Source organism: Mustela lutreola, chromosome 8 (genome assembly GCF_030435805.1).
Source record: "Mustela lutreola isolate mMusLut2 chromosome 8, mMusLut2.pri, whole genome shotgun sequence".
Lineage (NCBI taxonomy): Eukaryota > Metazoa > Chordata > Mammalia > Carnivora > Mustelidae > Mustela > Mustela lutreola.
This window is the reverse complement of record NC_081297.1, coordinates 23,831,795-23,853,938: the sequence shown is the minus strand read 5'-3', so window position 1 is coordinate 23,853,938 and position 22,144 is coordinate 23,831,795. Positions and strand designations below refer to the sequence as shown.

The following is a 22,144-nucleotide window of genomic DNA, read 5'->3' as shown; positions in this document are numbered from 1 at the left end:
AGACTAGAATCACAACTTTCTTAATTATGACACACTTCTAAGAAGTTCAAGGACATAAATAAGGCAGGACAAGCTTTATTCTGAGTTCTGTAAAGAGTGAATTAACCTGGGGAACACACTGGTTGTCTCTACTGTATTAAAAGTTTGAATGTATGTGTCTATCATTTTTATAAATCACAGGCTTTGAAATAGTTTTAGATGTATATGTAACATAAAAACAAAATTAAATATTGAAAAGGTCCTGCAGTACCTCTGAATCCCTGGGTCCTCGGGAAAACAATGTGCAAATCATACACTGACTAGTCTGTCAGAAAACATGGGGCAGAGCAATTCAATCAGACAGCACGTCATACTCAAGTCAGAGAGCCTGTCAGCACAGGGCTGTTGTGATCAGCAACTTACTGATGTCCTAACTGCATATGGATGGATTAAAGCTACATTTCTAAAACTAAAGTAAAAATAAAACAACAATCTTTTACATCAGGAACATCCTTTGTCTAGAATCTGGAGGGAGTAAACAGAGCTACTGCCTCCAATATAGTTTGGCATAAAAAATTACAATTTTAAAGGATTCTTCAAAATAGTGACTTTTTTTTTTTTTTTTTTTTTTTTTAAATTCAAATGATAGAGGGATGCCTGGGTGGCTCAGTTGGTTAAGCAGCTGCCTTCGGCTCAGGTCATGATCCCAGCGTCCTGGGATCGAGTCCCACATCGGGCTCCTTGGGAGCCTGCTTCTCCCTCTGCCTCTGCCTGCCATTCTGTCTGCCTGTGCTCGCTCTCTCCCCCTCTCTCTCTCTGATAAATAAATAAAATCTTAAAAAATAATAATAATAATTCAAATGATAGAGCAGGTATACAAGAAATAATTACTCAAACCATTCACAACTTTATTTAACCTGGCATTCAAAGGCATTAAATTGAAATTCAAGAAAGTAGTTATAGAGATATACAAATTATCTTTAATAAGTTGATATTTGAAACCCAATGGAAATCTATTCTTTTTCTATAACCTGGCCATACAAGTCATAAAAACCCCTTTGCTTTCAGAGGACATAAGGTCAACTCAGTGTGGTAGCACTGTTTATCACATGTTGATGAGCAGTTTTACTGGCCTTGCTACTAGCTTTATCACTTCTTTTTGCACAAAGTCTCCTGGCTATGCTTATATTTAATTGTCATAAACACTTCAGGAAAAACTTAGTAGGTTAGAAAACAACATTTGACAATTCTAATAAATTTTAGTTTATCTAAAGGGAACTAAAATTTGTACAATATTCAGTCAGACTTCCAATTTTTCAAATATCTTTTATTCCCATGTGGGTCATGCATATTTTTTTGTTACGTATCTGTCAGTGCCTGTAAGTTTCCTATTTGTACCAGAAATAGAAACTTTCTTCTATTATATTTTCTAACATGTCTTTGTTTGTATATGTAGGAAGTTACTGGCTATCGTATTTTTGTAAACAACCCCCTTCTCAAATGCACTAATTGTTCCTCATACTCTTTTTAAGGATAGTATATTTTTTGTTTTCCAGGTCTATACAATTATTCTTTAGAATCCTCCTTAATATTTATATGCTATTTCTCCCACATGAGTACATTACCTAACAATCCACAACAACATTAAATAACAGTGCCGGAGGTAGACAGCCTTGTTTTGTTCATTATTTTAGTAAGAATGCTTTTAAAGTTTACCATGTAGCATGCTACTGGTTTGGAGATACATGTGCATGTTTGTGTTTAAACAGAAATATAAACACACATACACACAAAGCTAGTAAATGACATAAACATCTGCAATAGAATGCATTTGTCCTAATTTTATTGAGAGATTAAAACCAACTGGAAAAGTGCATTTTGTCAAATATTTTCTTTTTTTTTTTTTAAAGATTTTATTTATTTATTTGACAGAGAGAAATCACAAGTAGATGGAGAGGCAGGCAGAGAGAGAGAAGGAAGCAGGCTCCCCGCTGAGCAGAGAGCCCGATGCGGGACTTGATCCCAGGACCCTGAGATCATGACCTGAGTCGAAGGCAGCGGCTCAACCCACTGAGCCACCCAGGCGCCCCTTGTCAAATATTTTCTAATACAAAGTTTTGCTCTTTCCAATTATTAACATGTTGAATAACAGTAATAGAATTCCTATGTGCTAAATTACTATTATACTTTCCAAAACAAAATCCATTTTAATTATGCTACATTATTCTTTTGATGTACTTCTGATTATTTGATCATATTTTACTTAGAATTACTTATGAATTTATATTCATAAGATAATGATTTTCTATTTTGTGACTCACAGTATATATCCAATAAAAACTGAGTAGATATTTCCTACCATTTCCTGCTCCATGAACTCTGACGTTATCTTGCGCATAAATACGACAATCAGATCTTTCTTGAGGACTGTGTTAATCATCACTATAAAGTAAGTTTCTATGACTCTTAAATGCTCTTGCTTTGAAACCATTCTAATACCTATTTTGAAACTGTTATCCTTTGTGACCCTTTGCCTGGTATTTGTCGGTGTTCTTAGCCACAATATGTTGTTCATTCAACAACGTTCAGAAAGTAATCCACCAACATTTCAGAGCATCTACTATATATGCCAGGCACTGTGCTGAGTCTGTGACAACATTAAACCACCAGACAAGGTTTCTACACATGTGCAGTTTATATAATAGTGACTAATAATTCCTCATTTTCTACCTAGATGAATTACAGACTTCAGTTTAATTCTACTAGTTATTTTATACCCAAGGAGTCCTGCTCCTGGTTATAACCCTCTCTGTGATTTTTCGGGCCTGACTGTGGGCAGTTACAAAGGCTTCTCCCGGCAGGCCTTGAGGAGAGCTACCCTTCACACTCCAGAGTTGGAACACGGTCAGCACATCGAGTTTCTGTGGGCCGCTGTAGTCAAGGATTCAGGCGCCCTAGCCAGCACATTCTTCATATATTTGCATGTCTAGTTCTCTTTATCTGAGACCTTGGGCAGAGGTCCGCTGCACGCAGCTCTGCCAAGTCCTCCTTATGGGAGAAGGCGGTGGAACTCTGGAAGACCCTTCTTCCCATTCTGGCTGATACTCAGCACTTTCCCTTCCTAGCCCTCCTCCTTTACAATTCCCCTCAAGGCCAGGAGTGCCCCAGATGGTAAGCTGATCCCCACATCTGTACTGACACACCCGCTCTCCCCCAGTGCACTGTGGCTTGGGGAAATGGAACAGGAGGCCCAGGCGTTTTTCTCTTACTTTACAGATGTGCTTATATCACCACAGTAAGTGATAAGGGCTTTACTCTCTCATTTTTGTCTTGCGTGCTTTAATTAGCTACTCTATGTTTCTCAGCTCAGACAAGCTTCTAACAGTAACATCAAATAATGTCCTAAAAACCATAGCTTCATTTATCTTTCAAACAGATTTTTTGAGTCTTTCTTCTCCTACGTCAATCATATTACTATTTCTACACTGCAAAGATTCACAACATTTTTAGCCAGTTTCTAAACATAATTTCTTTCCTAATATGGTAGCTTTATTCCTGGGTTCTCAACTTGGATTCATTTCTTGCTTAGATTAAGTGAATGAGTCACTTTTTCAATACAGGCCCACGAATACTACAGTTCATGAATCATTGTAGATTTTATTTTAGGAATTTCTTCCCTCTGTTTCTGTTAACATTTTTATTCCATTTATTTTATTGTCTTCCCCAGAGGTACTAATTATTTTTATTATAGATAGTTTTTGTCTCTAGTAGTTATCATTTATTTTGCAACATCAGCTCTGTACTTATTTTCCATTTTATTTTGCTTTCTTTTTCTCAAGCTCTGTCCTTCATGATTGTTTGCAGAACAGTCCATTTCACATTTTGCTGCTCTGACATGACTTTCATTTCTATAATGGTTTTATTTTTCTCCACTTTCTTTTTTCCCTGACTACTGACACTTTTCCAGTCCAATTACCGTCTTACCATTGCTTTGTGAGCTGTGGTATGTATTTATTCGAGCTCTTGTTCTGAAGACACCATGTTTGATTTAATGCCTGAAGTTCAGGGAGGCATGTATGTGTGAAGTTTTCTTCTGCTTCTTAACATAATTTTCTTTTGTATATTCTGCTTTTTGTTTACATTTCATACATTATCTTAAAAGTACAATATTAGTATAGCTTCAAACTGGTTCCTTTCTCGTTATTATTCATTTTGTAATGGAGGCCACCTGAATCGAGGCGTTTGCTGGAAGATGAGGTGAAATAGATACTTTGTGGCCACACTGTTTCTGGGAAGGACCTGCACTAGCCTTTATCGTAAGAGCACACGTCTGTCCCTAACCCGTGATTCAGGGCAAGCAGGTAGTCTGTCGAGGTTTGATAGCACATTCATCCCAGTGATTTGGGTTTTTCAAATCTCTCTTCTCTTGACTTGGAACCAACTGCCAGGTGCATTTGGTCTTCTCCCTTGCCATTCTCTCCTTCTGGATTCTGCACAAGATACGTGGAGGTTTGCCTGTGATTTTGCCATCCTCATTCAGTTGTTCCATTTCCACTGCATTAGACACTATTCTTTATAGTTTTCTTTCTTATTTTGGCTTATGCTAAATCCTATTTTTACTATTGATGGCTTTCCATCCCCCTTTCCCTTCTTTTCTTATTCCTATTAGGAAAAGGGATAGAGTTTTAGAATGGAATTATTTTTTTTATGCCACATTCAATCAGAAATCCCAAAGAAAACTGTTTACAAGCATATTGTAAACCCGAGAATAGCCACTAAGAAAATAAAATAGATATAAATAATAAGGTATACCTAATAAGCCATTAGTAGAGAATAATAAAATATTAATATATCAAAAGGCAGAAAAAGAGGGATAAACAAAAAACAGATTGGCAAAATAGAAAACAAATAGCAAGGTAGTAGAATGAAATATAAAAATATTAATAAAATATTAATAAAAATATTAATAACAAGATTAAATGTAATTATTAAATATTAATAACAAGATTAAATGTAAATGGTACAAACACTCCAATTAAAAGGCAGACACTGTCAGCCTGAATAAAAAAGCAAGACCCAACTATACATGTCCACTGTAAATTTAACTTAAATACAAAGATACAAATAGGATAAACTTGAAAGGATGGAAAAACATAAACATGTAAATGTTAATCATAAGAAAGGATGGAAAAACATAAACATGTAAATGTTAATCATAAGAAAGCAGACTAGCTATATTAACAGAACAAGAAATACTTCTTGGGGTTAAAAAGGGACATTTCGAGAAGCATTATCAACAATAGTCAAACTATGGAAAGAGGCCCAAGGGCCCATCAACTGATGAATGCATAAGAAGATCACACACAAACACAAACACAATGGAATATTACTCAGCCAAGAAGAATGTAATCTTGCCATTTGCAATGATGTGGACAGAGCTAGAGTGTATTATACTAAGTGAAATAAGTCAATCAGAGAAAGATAAATAACATACGATTTCCCTCATATGGAGAATTTAAGAAAACTAAACAGATGAACATATGGGAAGGAGGAAAAAGAGAGAGAAGACAACAAACCATAAAAGACTCTTAATGACAGAGAACAAACCAAGGTTGATGAAGGGAGGTGAGCAGGAAATGGGCTAGATGGGTGATGGGTATTAAGGAGGGCACTTGTTATGATGAGCAATGGGTGTTGTGATGAACCACTGAATTCTACTCCTGACACCCATATTGCAATGTATATTAACTAATTAGAATTTAAATAAAATCTGGAAAAATGGGGGACATTTCATAATGATAAAGGGGTCATTCAATTAAAAAAATTATAAAGTGTAAACAATAAGAGCTTCAAGATAAAATGAAGCAAAAACTGACAGTTCTGAAGGAAAAGGCACATTCACAGCTGTGGTGGGAAATTATAGCACCCTTCTCTCAGCAACTGATAGAAAAAATCAGTAAGGATACAGAAAAATTGAACATTATCAACCAACTTGACCTAACTGACATTTACAGAGCATTCTATCCCACAAAAAAAAAAAAAAAAGAAAAGAAAAGAAAAAAAGAATATATTCTTTTCAATACCATATAGAACATTCACTAGATAAATTGAATTCTGGGCCATAACACAAGTCTCAACAATTTAAAATAACTGAAATTATACAAAGTATGACCAAAATAAAACAGAAATAAGAAATCAATAACAGAAATAACAGAAAGATACCTGGAAAATATTATGACTATTTGGAAATTTAAATCCATACTTATAAATAACACATGGGCTAAAGAAGAAATCAGAAGAGAAATTGGAAAATATTTTGAACTATAGGAAAATAAATAAAACATATGAAAAATTGTGGAATGTATCCAAAATTTAGGAAAATTTATAGCATTATATATTTATATAAAAAAGGAAAACAAGCAAGTCAGTCATCGAAAGTCCCACTGTAAGAAGTATTTAAAAAATAAATTAAATGCAAAGTAAGTAGAAAGAAATAATAAAGATGAGCAGAAATTAACGAAGTAGTAAACAAAAGGACAATAGATAGTATCAACTGCATCCAAAGTTATTTACTTGAAAAGGCCAATAATATTGGTAAGCTTCCAGCTTCACTGGCATTTTATAAATTACTAACATCAGGAATGACCTATAGTATGCCACCAAAGAGTTCACATATAGAAAAAGGGTATAAGGAAATATGAAAAAATCCAATGAGTACACCTGACAAATCAGATAAAATGGCTAATTTCTTCAAAGATCACAAATTTCTAAAACTAAATAAAAATATAAATAGGAAGACTCACTAGCCTTATAGCAATTAAATAATTAAATTCATAGCTAAAACCTTCTCATAAAGAAAACTTCAGGCCAGATGACTTCATTAACTAAATTCTATCAAACATTCATAAAGGAACTAATACTTGTTTTTCAAACTCTTCCAAAAAATACAAGTCTAAAACAACCCTAATACTGAAATCATACTGAAACATTGAGTAGCCATAACAAATCACCTATGAAGCTAAATGTAAAATACTTAACAAAATATTAGCAAACTAAAACCAGCATTACCTAAAATAGGTGACAGATAATGACCAAGTAGGATTTATCCCAGGAATGTGATACTGACTTAACATTCAAAAAAAGAAATTAATACAATCACCATATTAAGAGAACAATGGGGCAAATGATATAATCATGTCAAAAGATGTGATACAGACAGCACCTGACAAAATTCAAAACCTATTCATTATAAAAATTCTCAGAAAATGTTAATAAAAGGACACTTCTTCAACTTGGTAAAATACATCTAAAAAAATCTACAACTAACATCATCCCAAATGGTAAATGACTAAATGCTCTGCCTCTAGGTTCCGAAAGAAGGCAAGGATATCCAATATAATCCTATTTAATCAACACTGTAATGAAGGTCCTAGACAATGCAATAAGACAAGAAAAAAAGTCACACTGATTGGAAGGAAAAAGTAAAACTCTTATTCTCAGACAGTATGATTGTGTATGTAGAAGAAAATCCCCAAAAAAGCAAAGCTATCAGAATAAGTCAATATAACAAAGCCACAAGATACAAGGTCAAGGTTGATAAACAAAAATAAGTGTATTCCTATATGTTAGCAATAGGAAATAGTTGTAAAATAGTGGTATTTAAAAATACCATTTACAATAGCATCAAAACCCACAAATATTTAGGGATAAATTAATTAACATAGTGGAAGATTTGTATAACAAATATTACAAAATAGTGCTCTTATAAATTAAAGAATACCTAAATAATTGAAGAGAAATACTATGTTTATGGCCTGGAAGACTCCATTTTATTAAGATACCAATTCTTCTAAAACCAGTCAGTGCAATTCCAATCAAAATAGATACTTTTTTAGAAATTGGCAAGGTTATTCTGAAATTTACATTGAAATGTAAATGACAAGGCAGCCAAAATAATCTTGAAAGAAAAAACAACAGCAATTTGAGAACTTATGCTACCTGAATTCAACACATATTATAAAGCTCTAATAATTAAAATAATGTGCTACAGGTATAAGGAAAAACATATACATACTACTGAAGAGAGGGTCCAGAAACAGACACACATGTATGACCTAATTTTTTTCTATAATGGTGTCAAGAAAATTGATGAAAGGATAGTCATTTCAGAAAATGGTAAAAGAAAGAAAATGAAAGAAAGAAAAAGAAAGAAAGAAAGAAAGAAAGAAAGAAAGAAAGAAAGAAAGAAAATGGTGCCAGGATAATGTTATATGCACTTGGAAATAAAATGACTTACTTCAAAATACACACAAAAAATAATTTTAAATGGGTCATAAACCTAAATGGAAAAGCTAAAACTATAAAATTTCTGGAAGAAATGAGGGGAAGATGGGGTAAACAAAAAAATTTCAGACCACTCAGAAATCAAAAAATGTATCAAAATAGATTTTAAAAAGTGATCAAAAAACAAAGAAAGATTTCATTTCCTCTGCATTTTGAGGAAATGAAAAGTGAAGAAAATGAAAAGACAAATTACTAAACTGGAGAAAATCTTTGTTATACAGAATTCTGACAGACAACTTGAATCCAGAACACTTAACTCTTACAATGAAATGATCATATTACACACACACCAAATAATAAAAATTGGGCCAGAGATTTCATTACAGAAGAAAACACAGAAATAGCCAATAAGCACAGGAAAAGATATAAAATGTTATTAGCCATCGGGGAAATGCAAATTAAAATCATCATACACATAAGAATCCCAATAACACAATAGGCTCACTAGAATGGCTAACATTTTTTTTTAATATTTTATTTATTTATTTGACGGAGATCACAAGTAGTCAGAGAGGCAGGCAGAAAGAGAGGAGGAGGCAGGCTCCCCACTGAGCAGAGAGCCTGATGCTGTACTTAATCTCAGGACCCTGAGATCATGACCTGTGCTGAAGGCAGAGGCTTAACCCACTGAGCCACCCAGGTGCCCTAGAATGGCTAACATTTTAAAAATTAACAATATCAAGTGCTTGTAAGGATGTGAAACAACTGAAACACTTAAGCATTGATTATGGGAATGTGAAATGGTACAAACACGCTGGTAAATAGCATTTTCTCATAAAATTAAAGAAACCTACTGTAGGACCCAGCAATTCCAATTCTAGGTATTCACCTCCAAGAAATGAAAACAAAGGTCCACACAAAAACCTATACATGAATGTTCACAGCAACATTTTTATATAGCCAAAAACTGTAAATAACTTAAAAGTCAAACATCATATGAATGGATATATACACTATAGTATGTAATATTCCACTGTATAGAATATTACTCAGCAATAATAACAAAAACACAGACTACTTACTGATGTGCAAAACAACATGGGTGAATTTAAAAAAAAACAAGCTAAGTAAAAATGTTACACCCAGAAAAATTGCACTAGTGATTTTATTTGTGATATACTGGAAATGGAAAATTTAATCTGTAATGACAGAAAGCAGTCATTGCCTGGGGTTGGGACACTGAGAAACACTATAGAGGATGAATGTTCTAAGTCTTGACTGTGGTGGTTACACCCTTGAATATATTAGTCAAAACTCAACTACACACAAATGAGTGCAGTTTACTGTATATAAATTATAGCTTCATGAGAAGTCTGTTATAAAATTTTTCACAAGAAAATAGGAGGAAAAACACAACTTCATATTACTTTTAAAATAATGTACATCAGTGTTAAATACTTCTGCAGAGTTGATCAATGTACTTTGAACCATTAATTTTGACGGGCTTGCTAAAATAAGTAGCATTCAGGGGCACCTGGGTGGCTCAGTGGGTTAAACCTCTGCCTTCAGCTCAGGTCATGAACCCAGGGTCCTGGGATCCAGCCCTGCATCAGGCTCTCTGCTCAGCAGGGAGCCTTGCTTCCTCCTCTCTCTCTCTCTCTCTCTGCCTGCCTCTCTGCCTACTTGTGATCTCTGTCTGTCAAATAAGTAAATAATTAATCTTTTTTTAAAAAGATTTTAAAATAAGTAGCATTCAATAAGTAATAGCCAGTGACTGTCTGCCTCTCTTGTTTTTATTCCTGTTATGTATATATATTGCATGATTATTGCTTGAAGTAAAGAATTCAACAAAGTTTAATATCATTAAGGAACCATGCATTTAGGAGTCAGGCATATTCTTACATTTCAATCCTTTCTCTCAGAGAAAACCTATCATTCTCACTCTCTCAAACTGAAAATTAAAAATAAATAAGGGCAAAAAAGAGCATGCCATCTTCTCAGAGAATATAAAATGTTGATTCCCTTCTCCTAAACTTTTTCATTTATATATATGATTGACCCTCCAATGAAGACACCAGAAACCAGTATCTTACCGTGTTTTTCAATCACACTTTCCTTGCCATATATTTATTAAAACAATAAGCAACAGTACTTACTTCGATTGTCTTGGCCAGTAACTGTGTGTGAGGAAAATTGTACTTGTATACTTCGTTAGCAACAGTGTTTACATCAATGGCAGCCACCACTTGTGCAGGTATACAGCTTTCTGCAATGATAAATGGAATATCTTAAGATGTAACATCCTTAGTACCAACTTGGTCATTTTACAGAGAAGTCAAAATCCAGAATTTTGGAGTACACGTCCTCACTTCCTCAATGGTCTAGCTAGATCTCAGATTTCTAATGGACAGGCAGGCCAGGGAATTAGGTATGAAGTGGAATATTTGCAACTTCTGGTTCATCTCTCCAAATAGATTTCTAAAGCTATAAATAAGATCTAAATATTTTACTCATTACCTCTTACATTTGTCTTCCTCACTCCATTAAGATATACACTTAATGAGTTAAACAGAAAGTTTTCCTAAGTTAAACCAAAAATAGAAAAGGGAAGTATATTTTTAAAAACCATTATCAACTGGAACTCTATATAAATAAATTACCTACTGTTTGCACCTCACCTTTTAACATTAATACAAAGCTGCTTCCCAATATCACTAAAAATGCTTTTACCTAAGTTTTGGAAGTTTTTTAAACAACAGTTTTATTGGGGTAACAACAGTTTTATGGGATTCACATACCATAAAATCCAACTGTTTAAGATTTAGGTAAGTTTTAACTACAATGAGCAATTAATTGGTGTCCAAATATAAAAAATACATAGACTAAAAATTAAAAATCTAACAGATCAGGACAGAATGTGAAAAGAGTAATGGAAACAATTTCAAGAGCATGCCTTCACTGCCCTTCCCTCTTGCTGTTAAAAATAATAATTTCGGGTGCTTGGGTGGCTCTGTGGGTTAAGCATCCGACTATTGATTTCTGCTCAGTTCATGATTTGGGTTATGAGATCGAGCCTCATGTTGGGCTTGCACTGGGCATGGAGTCTGCTTATGATTCTCTTTCCTCCTCTCTCTCTCTCCCGTTCCCCCACTCTTTCTTTCTTAAAAAAAATAATAATTTTCAAAGTGATGTCAAAGAGTTTTACGGCAGTCAAAACATGAACTATGTAAACATGCATAGCTGCTATTACATTTTGCAATTACCACCCCCTTGAACTTCTTACCCAAACACATACATAAGAAATGATGTATTTCCCTGCCCCAAATCAGGAGAAGATGTGAAGTTTTAAAACTAAAAGTATTTGAGACTTCTTAGGAAAACCACTAGAAAAAAAATTACAAAATTTCACAGTACCTCAAAATAGCTATTTCTTTAATAACCATTTGCTGTTAAGAGTTAGCATAGGTAGACCAAATATCAAAAAATGACCTTAGATGTGAGGAGCTAGGGCTCTGGTAGCAGGCATCAAAAATGAAACTCAGTTCTCAAAATATGGGTAAACAGGAAGGTTCACAGACACTCAGAAAATAATCACAACCATGTATTGAGGCCTAAAAGAGATGATGTCCAAGACAAAACAAGGGCATAAGTATCTCTAAGTATTTGCTGAATGTCTACTAGGCTCAAGACACTCAGCTAGGACCAGTTAGTTATCTCCTAGTACTCTGCTGCCTTGTATGTAGGTCACTGGAAACTCTGAGGTCCAGTTGGTAATACCAAAGGGTAGCTGCCTCCAATTGAGTTTAGAAATCAGTAACTAGTTATTTGTCTTAGTATAAAATTATAAATAATATCTTTGTCAAAGGCATCAGAGAAATCTTGAAACATAAATCAAGAAGGCTTTTAAACAAATTAAAAATCAGTATATAAGGATTATTTTACAAAATCACAAACCTGTTATGTTAGATCAAGAATTAGGTTACTTCTAAGCATTGTAAGGGAATTCAGAATTACATAAACTTCACTGAATTATTTTATTTTTCTGTTAAATATGATTATCTTGTTATTAACATGATGAAGACTGCTTGCATTTCCATGATATATTCTGCAATCTGGGATTGCCTGGAGTTGGTTAATACAACTTTTCTCTTTTTTCAGGCTGGCTGACAGTACACAGTGATATGCCGAATCTGTACCACAATCAATAAGTAATTTTATGTTCTTGTATTGTGTGCCTGAAAGACATAAAAAATTACAAAAAGCAACTGCCAAATGAATGTTTTAGGTGGCTATCCAAGAGCCGATGAACCAAAAATTTTTTCTTGTAAAACAACAGATTTTAAAAGTCAGTAAGTAAAAACCCTGTTGTTTATGCATTATTTTAGATTATTATAAAACCAGGATCCAAGGCATGCCCTAAAAAGTTATTTCCACAATGAGAAACGAATGTACTAAGATATTACTAACAATGATTCAACGTGTCTTTTTAAAGCAGAATTGTACTGGTATATGGATGTGTTTCTAAGGAAAAAGTTAGATTTATAAACAACCATTTTAAAAAGCAAACCTGGTTGTATGTAAGTGACAAATCATCAAATTCTACTCCAGAAACCAATATTGCTGTATATGTTAACTGACTAAAATTTAAATTAAATGAATAAATAAATAAGCAAAACTGTAAATTCTATTGAATTCTGAAAATTGAGATCCAAAGAGAAGTTTTCTTGCCATTTTCTACTGTGTACTTCAGATCTATAGTCTCCAATAATCTTCATCAAACCACGTACACGTATTTTTTAAATGTTTAACTAAAACTATCAAAGTGAATATAACTCAGTAGAACTTTACATAAGTGAGCTCTACTATTTAAATCACGCAGCAGACGTAAATCTTGCCGGGAAGAGAGAATTGGGAAAAGGGAACCCATCCGGGTATTTTAGTAGTGTGGAGGGTAGGAGTGTGTTTTCAGCACTGTGATCTACTGTTTGACTCGGATATTATTCGTGATATTTCAGTTATTACTCTGATGGCATATTTATCAATAGGAAGCATGGGTATAAGAGGTAAGACATTCTAGTTAAAGAAATGCATATAGATGATGTTAAAAGATTGTCAGATTGGATCTATAAGGAAAGGACAAAGGGTATCATGCTCCTCTTCACAAGAGGACGGAATTTGAAAAGGCAGGTTTAGTTATACCAAGAGAGACCTTCTAGGGAGATGTAAGAAATGTCACTGACAATACATGTGTAATTCCTGCTCTCATGAATGTCTCTCACTGAAGTAGGCAAGAACCGAACACACGCACGTTATATTTGAGTAGCAATAATTTCCCTTCTTTTTCTGATCACTCTTTCTGGAAAAGTTGTAGGGAAGAACCTCTGATTGGAAGTAGTGATGAAAGGATGCAAGTTTATACTCTACCTGCCTTTCCTAACCAAATAAATCAGAAAGCTTAAGGGTGCATAGTTATTAAGGTGGGGAAAAATTCAATTTTTAAAAATGTAAATAAAAAATTAACCAATCCATTTTGAAATAATGAAAGCAGCCTATTTTTTCCCTTTATTACTTATTTTCTGATTGTGTCTCATATAGGTGAGTAATTACTTGAATGAGCTCATTATGATCACACCTGAGGCACTTAATCAGGTATGTTAACACTGACATCTAGTTGTGAAATGGAAGATCAGTGGAACATATCCCATGTCTGTTTCCTTTCATTCAAAGTGACAGCATTAAGAATAAAAGTACTAAGCAAAAACATCTGAAAGGATTCTGATTTTAATATGATTGCAAAATGTTTTATCCCTATTGGCAAAGTGTATTTCTTGTTTCTTTTTAAAGATTCTTGCTTTTCAAAACTTGTAAATAAATTATTGCTCTGAATTAAATAAAATGTAAAATAAGTTTCAAATTTTTTTTACAAAATTCATCCAATTTCTTTGGAAATCTCTTTAGAAGTTTAGCTAACAGTACAACAACAAAAAACTTACTCTGGGTCAAGACATATGCTAGATCATTGTTACTAAGATCTAACTAAATACAAGAGCCCATCAACCAGAGAGTGGACAAGGACTGCTTGAGATCTACATACAGACCTGAGCTAGGAAGGTGGCACAAGAAAAAAAGGTACCAAATTAATGTTTAAAAAGGAGCACAGTGAATTTACAGGGAAAGGAAAATAAAGATGATACGCCAGATAATACCATGCAATTTGGAGAAAAGGAGGACCTTGAGAAAGAACAAAGGTATAAGAAAGAAGAACATGATAGTTTGTGCTTTCTGGCCTTTTTACTATTGATGTTTTTCTTCTGTTGGTTTCAACTATTGAAAAATAAACGTAATAGCTGGCACTCGAATCACCATGTTAGCCCAGGAAGAGAAGGGCCACTTTACAGAGCTGGTGAAGCAAAGAATTAGAAGGAGTTGAGGTCCTGAAGGATTTCAGAATCACTGTAGCAGCCTGCATTACTATATCTAGACTCTCTCTCTCTCTCTTTTTAAAAAAAGATTATTTATTTATTTGAAAGAGAGAGAAAGAGAAGGAAGGAGAGACTCCCCACTGAGCACAGATTCCCTGACCATCTCACAACCCTGCGATCATGACCTGAACCAAAATCAAGAGTCAGATGCTTAACCGACTGAGCCACCCAGGTTCCCCTTAGGCTTACTTTATGTGAGAGAATACCAAACTTCTACCTCCTTTTAGTCACTATTATTTTGGATGTCTCTATTACTGACAGTTGAACCTAATGCTAACAGATGGCATGAACCTAATCCTAACAGTTCCTCAATTGTTTAGATGGGGTGTGTGTGTGTGTATCTGTGTCTGTGTGTATGTTTGTGGTGAGAAGAGAACTTCAGGTTCAATTCCTGTTTAGACCGAATCAATATAATTCAAAAAAACATTTATTGAGTAATTGAGCCAAGCATTTTGCTAGACCCACAGGGATGGATATATAAAGTTTCTATTTACGGAGGTCAGGGGAGTTTTAAAATTAAAGCAACATTGTTTTTCTCTGAGGTACAAGAATTCCTCTTTTAATATCAAAGATGATTTCTCCCCAGATTTTCTTTATGAAGTGAATTTCTACCAACCAAATACTTTCTCTGTTATTTTTAAATTTTTATTATTGAAGTACAGTTGACATACAATATTAGCTTCAGAAGTATAACACAGTGATTCAACAACTCTATAAATCACTCAGTGCTCACCACGGTAAGCGTCATCACCATTTGTCACCACATAAAGTTATTTCATCATTTTTCTTAAAAGTCACATCTATGTTACTCTGAGGAGAAAACCTCTGGAGCCTTGATTTAAGAGAAAATAAAAAATTTAGAAAACTAAGCAAAATCATATATCCAATAACTCAAAAATCTAATATGAACAATATTAATAAGAATACCAGTACTAATAACACCACCATGGTATACTCAAAATCACAAAAGCAAAACCGCTGAAACTCTGAAACAATGATAATCAGCCTCAGGTATTTCCTAACCCCAGTAATCTCTTGCTAAATACTTTTGCAGGGCAAGACCTCCTCAGATGATTTATCATAATACTGATTAGAAGGTGTCATGAAGTTAGCTAAGGAAGCTCTGGTTTTCCTTTGGAATGATGGCTGGAGTGTTACCCAACAGCCTCAGTGGTTTCTGACATAAAACAAGGGTTAAACTACAAATATTGATAATGATTACCAAAGAAAAGACAAAACCCTAACTTCTCGGGTTTTTATGCAAGATCTTCTAATGTTTACTAAGTGTTCATAAGTCCCTTTTATAAAAGGTGCTTGGTATTTTTAAGTGATTTATTGTCCTAAGATAAAGAAATGTTTCCTTCCATTAAGTTTTGGTAAGTTTTAAGACTTGGAAAGTGATATTAGATTGCTTATATTTTGTTTGAAGGAAAGATAAACCTTCATTTCTTTTTGTTTCTTACAGAAAAGTCTGTATTTTAGAAACCTTATCAATGTTCCATGGACATACTATTTATAAGCTACACATATCAAGGATACAAGTTAGCGGCTACTATACAACCTTCTTGATGTGGGAGAGTCTATATAAAGGGGAGAGTCTATATAAAAGGGAGAGAGTCTATATAAGGGGAGAGTCTATATAAAAATGCACCCACGTGGCACCTGGGTGGCTCAGTTGGTTAAGCCTCTGCCTCCAGCTCAGGTTATGATTGCAGAGTTTTGGGATCAAGCCCCACATCGGGCCCCCTGCTCAGTGGGGAGTCAGCTTCTCCCTGTCCTTCTGTCCCCCTCCCCTGCTTGCGCTTGCTCTGTTTCTCTCAAATAAATAAACAAAAACTTTAAAAAAAAAAAAATACAGCGACGCCTGGGTTAAACCTCTGCCTTCGGCTCAGGTCATGATCTCAGGGTCCTGGGATGTAAGCCCTGTATCAGGCTCTTTGCTCAGGAGGGAGCCTGCTTCCCCCCCTCTCTCTGCCTGCCTCTCTGCATACTTGTGATCTCTGTCAAAAAATAAATAAAAATCTTTAAAAAAAAAAATGCAGCCAATCCAGAAAGAACAAAACTAAGACAGATACACAGAGAAAGAAAACTGATGCCTGGTAACACAATTGAACCCTTTTAAGCTGTACCCCAAACCAAGCCTATATTTGATCTTAGTCATTACATGAGTATTTACAACTTTTATGTAAACCAGTTTGGACTATCTTCTGTAACTTGGAAATAACAGTTCTAACAGGCACTTAAGAGAACACACACTTAAATATCACTCATCACTATAAGAAAATGCATTTCAAATTCCATCCTGGCAAGCAGAACAACACGAACACCAAAAGCCTTGTGAATAAGAAATTAATTAACTATGTATCTATATAACAGAAACACTTCTCTTGATCAAACACTCCCCAAGTATCATAAATTGAGGCAATATTTGCAAGAGTCCCAATTTGGGAGACAAGGACTTCATTATAGGTCTACCTAATTACTTTATCCTATACATGTATTCTAAATACAACAAATACATAGAGAGCCATCTGTAAGTTGTATCCCCAGTGTCTTCTAAGAAGCACGTATTTTCAGGTGAATGGTCTTAGCAATTCATCAAAAATTCAAGTTCTAAAAGTAAAAGCAGTCAAAATAGAAATTTCAATTACAGGCGATTCAAAATAAAGAATTTTATATTATCAGTCAACATAAAATGCTGCTGCACCTCACCAATAATGACAGAAATTCACATTAGTCAGTTTTGCTTATCAGACTAGGAAAGGTTTTATAAGATGAACACTGTCTAGTACGAGCACGTTTGAAAAAATGTGCTCTTCATCATGCTGGCTGTAGTGTACATGGATTCAACTCTTCTATCATTAGTCCTAGCCATTCCACTTGTGACAATTTATGCTAAGGAGATATTTGAACAATATAAGTGTAAGACTGCCATATTAGAAATGACAACCATATACACTAATGTGGAGTGATCCAGATTTTTTAAGTACCAAAAAAAGTTACTAACTATCCTGTTTGGTAATAATCCAAGTTTTGTATAGTGTATATGTATGTCCCTATATTAAGAAAAAAAAAGATAAAAACAGTAAATGTTGACAGGGGCTATCTGTTGGTGGTAGAGAGAATTTGGAGGTAATTTTTATTTCTTCCCTTAAACTTTTTGGATTATTTGGTCTTTTTCTTAACAATAAGAATGGAATGCTTTTACAATCAGTCAAAGCAAACAAACAAAACTATTTTTATCTTGGAACAAAATAATTCAATATTTCTCTTAGTTGTGACCCTGAGATATCCCACAAAGGGAAGGTATCAAGGTCAGATAAGAAAGGTTTGGACTTATTCTCAAAACATGCCCATTAGACAGTAAGGACACACACACACACACACACACCAGTATACAGTCATAACTCAATGCGTTATTTTATGCCACTAACTCAGTAACAGCCAAAAGAATAAAAAACGAGAATTAAACTACATTGTCATAGTTCTTTAGAGATCAACAAGGATGGCATATGGCCAAAAATGTAATGAGTTGAAAGCTACCTATTTACATATTTAGAATTCAAAGGATATAAATCTGTCTTCTCCATTTTTCCTATGACATCTAGACCTTCCTCTTAATCTCTTAAAGACAATACCAGTGATTATAAACATTTATTTAAATGGTTTAATAAATAAGCAATATAAACACATGTGATCCAGCCTATTACAGGTTTAAAGAACAAAGACTTTGTTTTACATAAATCTACATTGAATGATTGAAAATCTATGAATGATTCACCACCAAAAATATGTCAAAACATATTTGCTGATATTTTCTTGTAACTTAAAAGATGATCACTTCTTTTTTTAAAAGATGATGATTTCTGATATACTCATGGAAGTCAATGAAGAAATGATATATGCGCCACTACTCTCTATCTAATCAACTATGAATGATAAAAAGACTTGTAAAAATAAAATTACGTTATCAATCATAAAGATTCCAAAAATTAAACTAAAAACTCCTCTCTAAATTTGTCCTGCCGTTCTGAGTCCCTTTATCCTTTATATAGTAGACTTTCCTTAAAGCTTATTATTTTCATCATTATTGACTTAAGAGTTTTAAGCCTACCCTGAATTTCTGCTATAGGCACCTCTAAAATAATTACGTTTAGGGGCACCTGGGTGGCTCAGTCAGTTAAGTATCTGCCTGCCTGTGGCTCAGGTCATAATCCCAGGGTCAGGCCCCGCATCAGGCTCCCTGCTGAGCTGGGAGTCGGCTTCCTACCCCCTGCTTATGTACGCTCTCTTGTGCTCGCTCTCTCTCACTCATTCTCTCTCTCAAGTAAATTTAAATTTTATTTAAAAAATAAAAAAATGAAAGAATTAAGTTTACAATTTCGCTCTGAACCAGAAAGAAAAATCTATCCTAAAACCTTAGAGGAAAAAACACTTCAATTACTTCATTCCTCATTTTCTTTTGAGTCTCCTCCCGACTATACATTTCTCTGCAAACCTGTTTCCATTAAGCCACATGGTATTCAACACTTATTAGCTATCACTGTTTTTTTAAATCAAGAGTATCACAGGCACACCCTACAGAGATTTTTTTATTCAGAGAGAGAGAGAGTGTGTGTGTGTGTGTGTGTGTTCACTGGTCCTCAGAAAGATTCAGGATATGGGTATCTAACTATCCAGCTCTTCCTCTGCCTGTGTTTGAAGTTTAGCTCCACTGTTCCAGCTGTGTGACTTAGGCAAGTTACTTGACTTCATCAAGCCTCAGTGTCTTTATCCGTAAAAGAGACAATAAAGTACCTACGTCGTACAGTGTTCCAAGGATTAAATTAGCTAATATCTATAAAGCTTACACTTGTGCTGGCCAGATGGTAATTACTCAATAAATCTTTGCTGTGATTATTATCAAAAGTCCAAAGACTTTTTAAAATAAGAAAGTGTGACAGGAACCCTCACTGCAGGCGTGGCAAAGGAAGGTTCAGTCTTTGAGAGAGCAGTTTGGCGGTTTGCATCTAAAGCCTTCAAAACCGCCAGGACTTAGCAATTTTGTATTTGGGCACATACCCTAAGGTGTGGTAGGCCGAACAGTGAACAGCCCCGCCTCAAAAAGAATTGTTTCCAACCTAACCCGTGAAACTTGCAATAATGTTACCTTAGCTAGCAACACATATGACTAAAGATCTTAAAAAGAGATTATTTTAGGTTATGTGGGTAAGGCCCAGTGTGATCACAAGAAGGAAGGTTAGAGTCAGAGGAGGAGAAGGGATGAAAGAAGCAGAGGTGAGAAAGACTGGAAGATGCCGCTGCACTTCTGGTTTTGAAGATGGAGGAAGAAGTCACAAGTCAAGAAACACAGGTGACCTCTAGAAGCTCGAAAAGGCAGAGAAACACCTGTCCCCTCAAGCTTCCAGAAGGAAACAACTCAGGCAAAACCTTGATTTTAGGACTTCTAATTTCCAGCATTATAAGATAACAAATTTGTATTGCTTTAAGCCGCTAAGTTTGTGGTGATGCGTTATAGCAGCAACAGGAAACCAACATGTAAGGCAATAACAGAGATGTGAAGAAAAGATTTATATGAAGGATAAATGCTATTTTATTTATAATAGTGAAAAATTATAAGCAACCTACATATCCTAAAAAGTTGATTGCTTTGAATAAATGGAACTTGCATAAAAAATATCACACAACAATTAAAAAAACAAGTCTACAAATATATTTAGTAACAAGGAAAACCTTAAAATTTTTTCACTGAAAAAAGAAAACTATAAATTATCTTAATGTTAATGAAGACCTGTCAAATAAAAATTGAAAAGATACAATACAAATTCTCAACAGTGTTTACTATGCATGAACAGCATGTGTAATTCTTATTTTGAAATTTTCTTCATTTGTGTCGCATCAGTATTTCCCAGTAAACCATAATCTCAAGGAAAATAATACAGCTGTCTTGTTACTGCTATATCCCCATTGTGCAGCAAAGTAAATGACACATAAACCACTCAAAAATTACATGCTGAGGGGCGCCTGGGTGGCTCAGCGGGTTAAGCTGCTGCCTTCGGCTCAGGTCATGATCTCAGGGTCCTGGGATCGAGTCCTGCATCGGGCTCTCTGCTCAGCAGGGAGCCTGCTTCTTCCTCTCTCTCTGCCTGCCTGTCTGCCTGCTTGTGATCTCTCTCAGTAAATCTCTCTCAAATAAATAAATAAATAAAATTATATGCTGAATGAATACATGAGTATGTTTTCAGTATTTCCCAATGTTTTCCACCCTTGGGACTTTTGGGACTCTAGCAGTGTTATGGTTCCCAAGTCCAAATAGTCCCCTTTCTTAATACAGTGAGATATAAGTCTTGATTTGTGATCTCCACAAAGGAGCTCTCTTCCCTACTACTCTGTAAAGTAATTTCCAGAAAGTTTGCTTACAATGGTATCTAATCCTTATAACTGCAAGGTCATCCCTCTGAAAATTATTTCTAAGTCTTTAAATTCATCTGTATGATTCTTTCATCAATTCCATCAAGTGACTTTAATAAGCACCCAACACTTGTATTGCCTTTTTTCAGGCTAATGTAACTTATTAAAGCAACATTTTATTAGTTTGCTGTTCAAAATATAGTAAATTGAGAAATATGAAGATCCTAAAATTAATACTAAAATATAAAGCTATATTCTCTTTTTGAAGTATAACTTGTTTGGGGAAAATGGATATGTTTACTGAAGAATGTATGACAAATATGTCTATAAAAGCATACGTATATATGTTTGGGCTTTGTTTTTCTGTTTTCTTTTAATGGAATCACAAGCACTTTGACTTTTACAATCACAGGAGAAATGTAAAAGACGATCTCTTCTCAGAAGCAGAACTCTGGATTTTAAGTATGTTTCCCTTGCCAAATACTAAAAATGCCAACCCACAAAACAATCCAGAAAAATGATAGATTCATATCTTTTCCCCCAGCCATGGTCACCAACATTCTGACATTTCAAAATTAACAAGAGAAATCTCACTGGATGGAGAGCAAGGTACAGATAAATGGTCAGTATTACGTCAAATCAATAATGACTGCCATTAAATCTAAATAGTCAAAGAATATAATTTAAACAAATGACTTAGCAACAATAACCACAAAGTAAATGGAAGCCACAGAAATAAAATGCCTCTGAAGAGGCAGAGAAATTACTCTGGTACTTTTATAATCATCTAAATCTCAGGGTTTTCAGGAAAAATGTAAGCAAGGCAAAATTATTTACTTAGTATCTCAAATTTGATCAATGAAACTTCATAGCCTAATTGATTGTGTATCTATAAATCCTTCATAATATGGGCTCTTCCTGGACCCAAATTCTCCTTTAATTAAGGTATGTGCCAAAGTCTATGAGGGTTGCATTTGTGCTAAAAGACT

General features: G+C 34.5%; 1 protein-coding gene across 2 annotated transcripts in view; it reads right to left on the bottom strand.

Annotated features, from left to right (window-relative positions):
- TRDMT1 (tRNA aspartic acid methyltransferase 1) overlaps positions 1-22,144 on the bottom strand; it is a 55,168-nt gene that overhangs the window by 21,867 nt on the left and 11,157 nt on the right. For both annotated transcript variants that reach the window (XM_059184036.1, XM_059184037.1), the window contains exon 2: positions 10,419-10,528. In XM_059184036.1, coding sequence (XP_059040019.1) covers positions 10,419-10,528 — 110 coding nt within the window. The remainder of the gene's footprint in view (positions 1-10,418; positions 10,529-22,144) is intronic.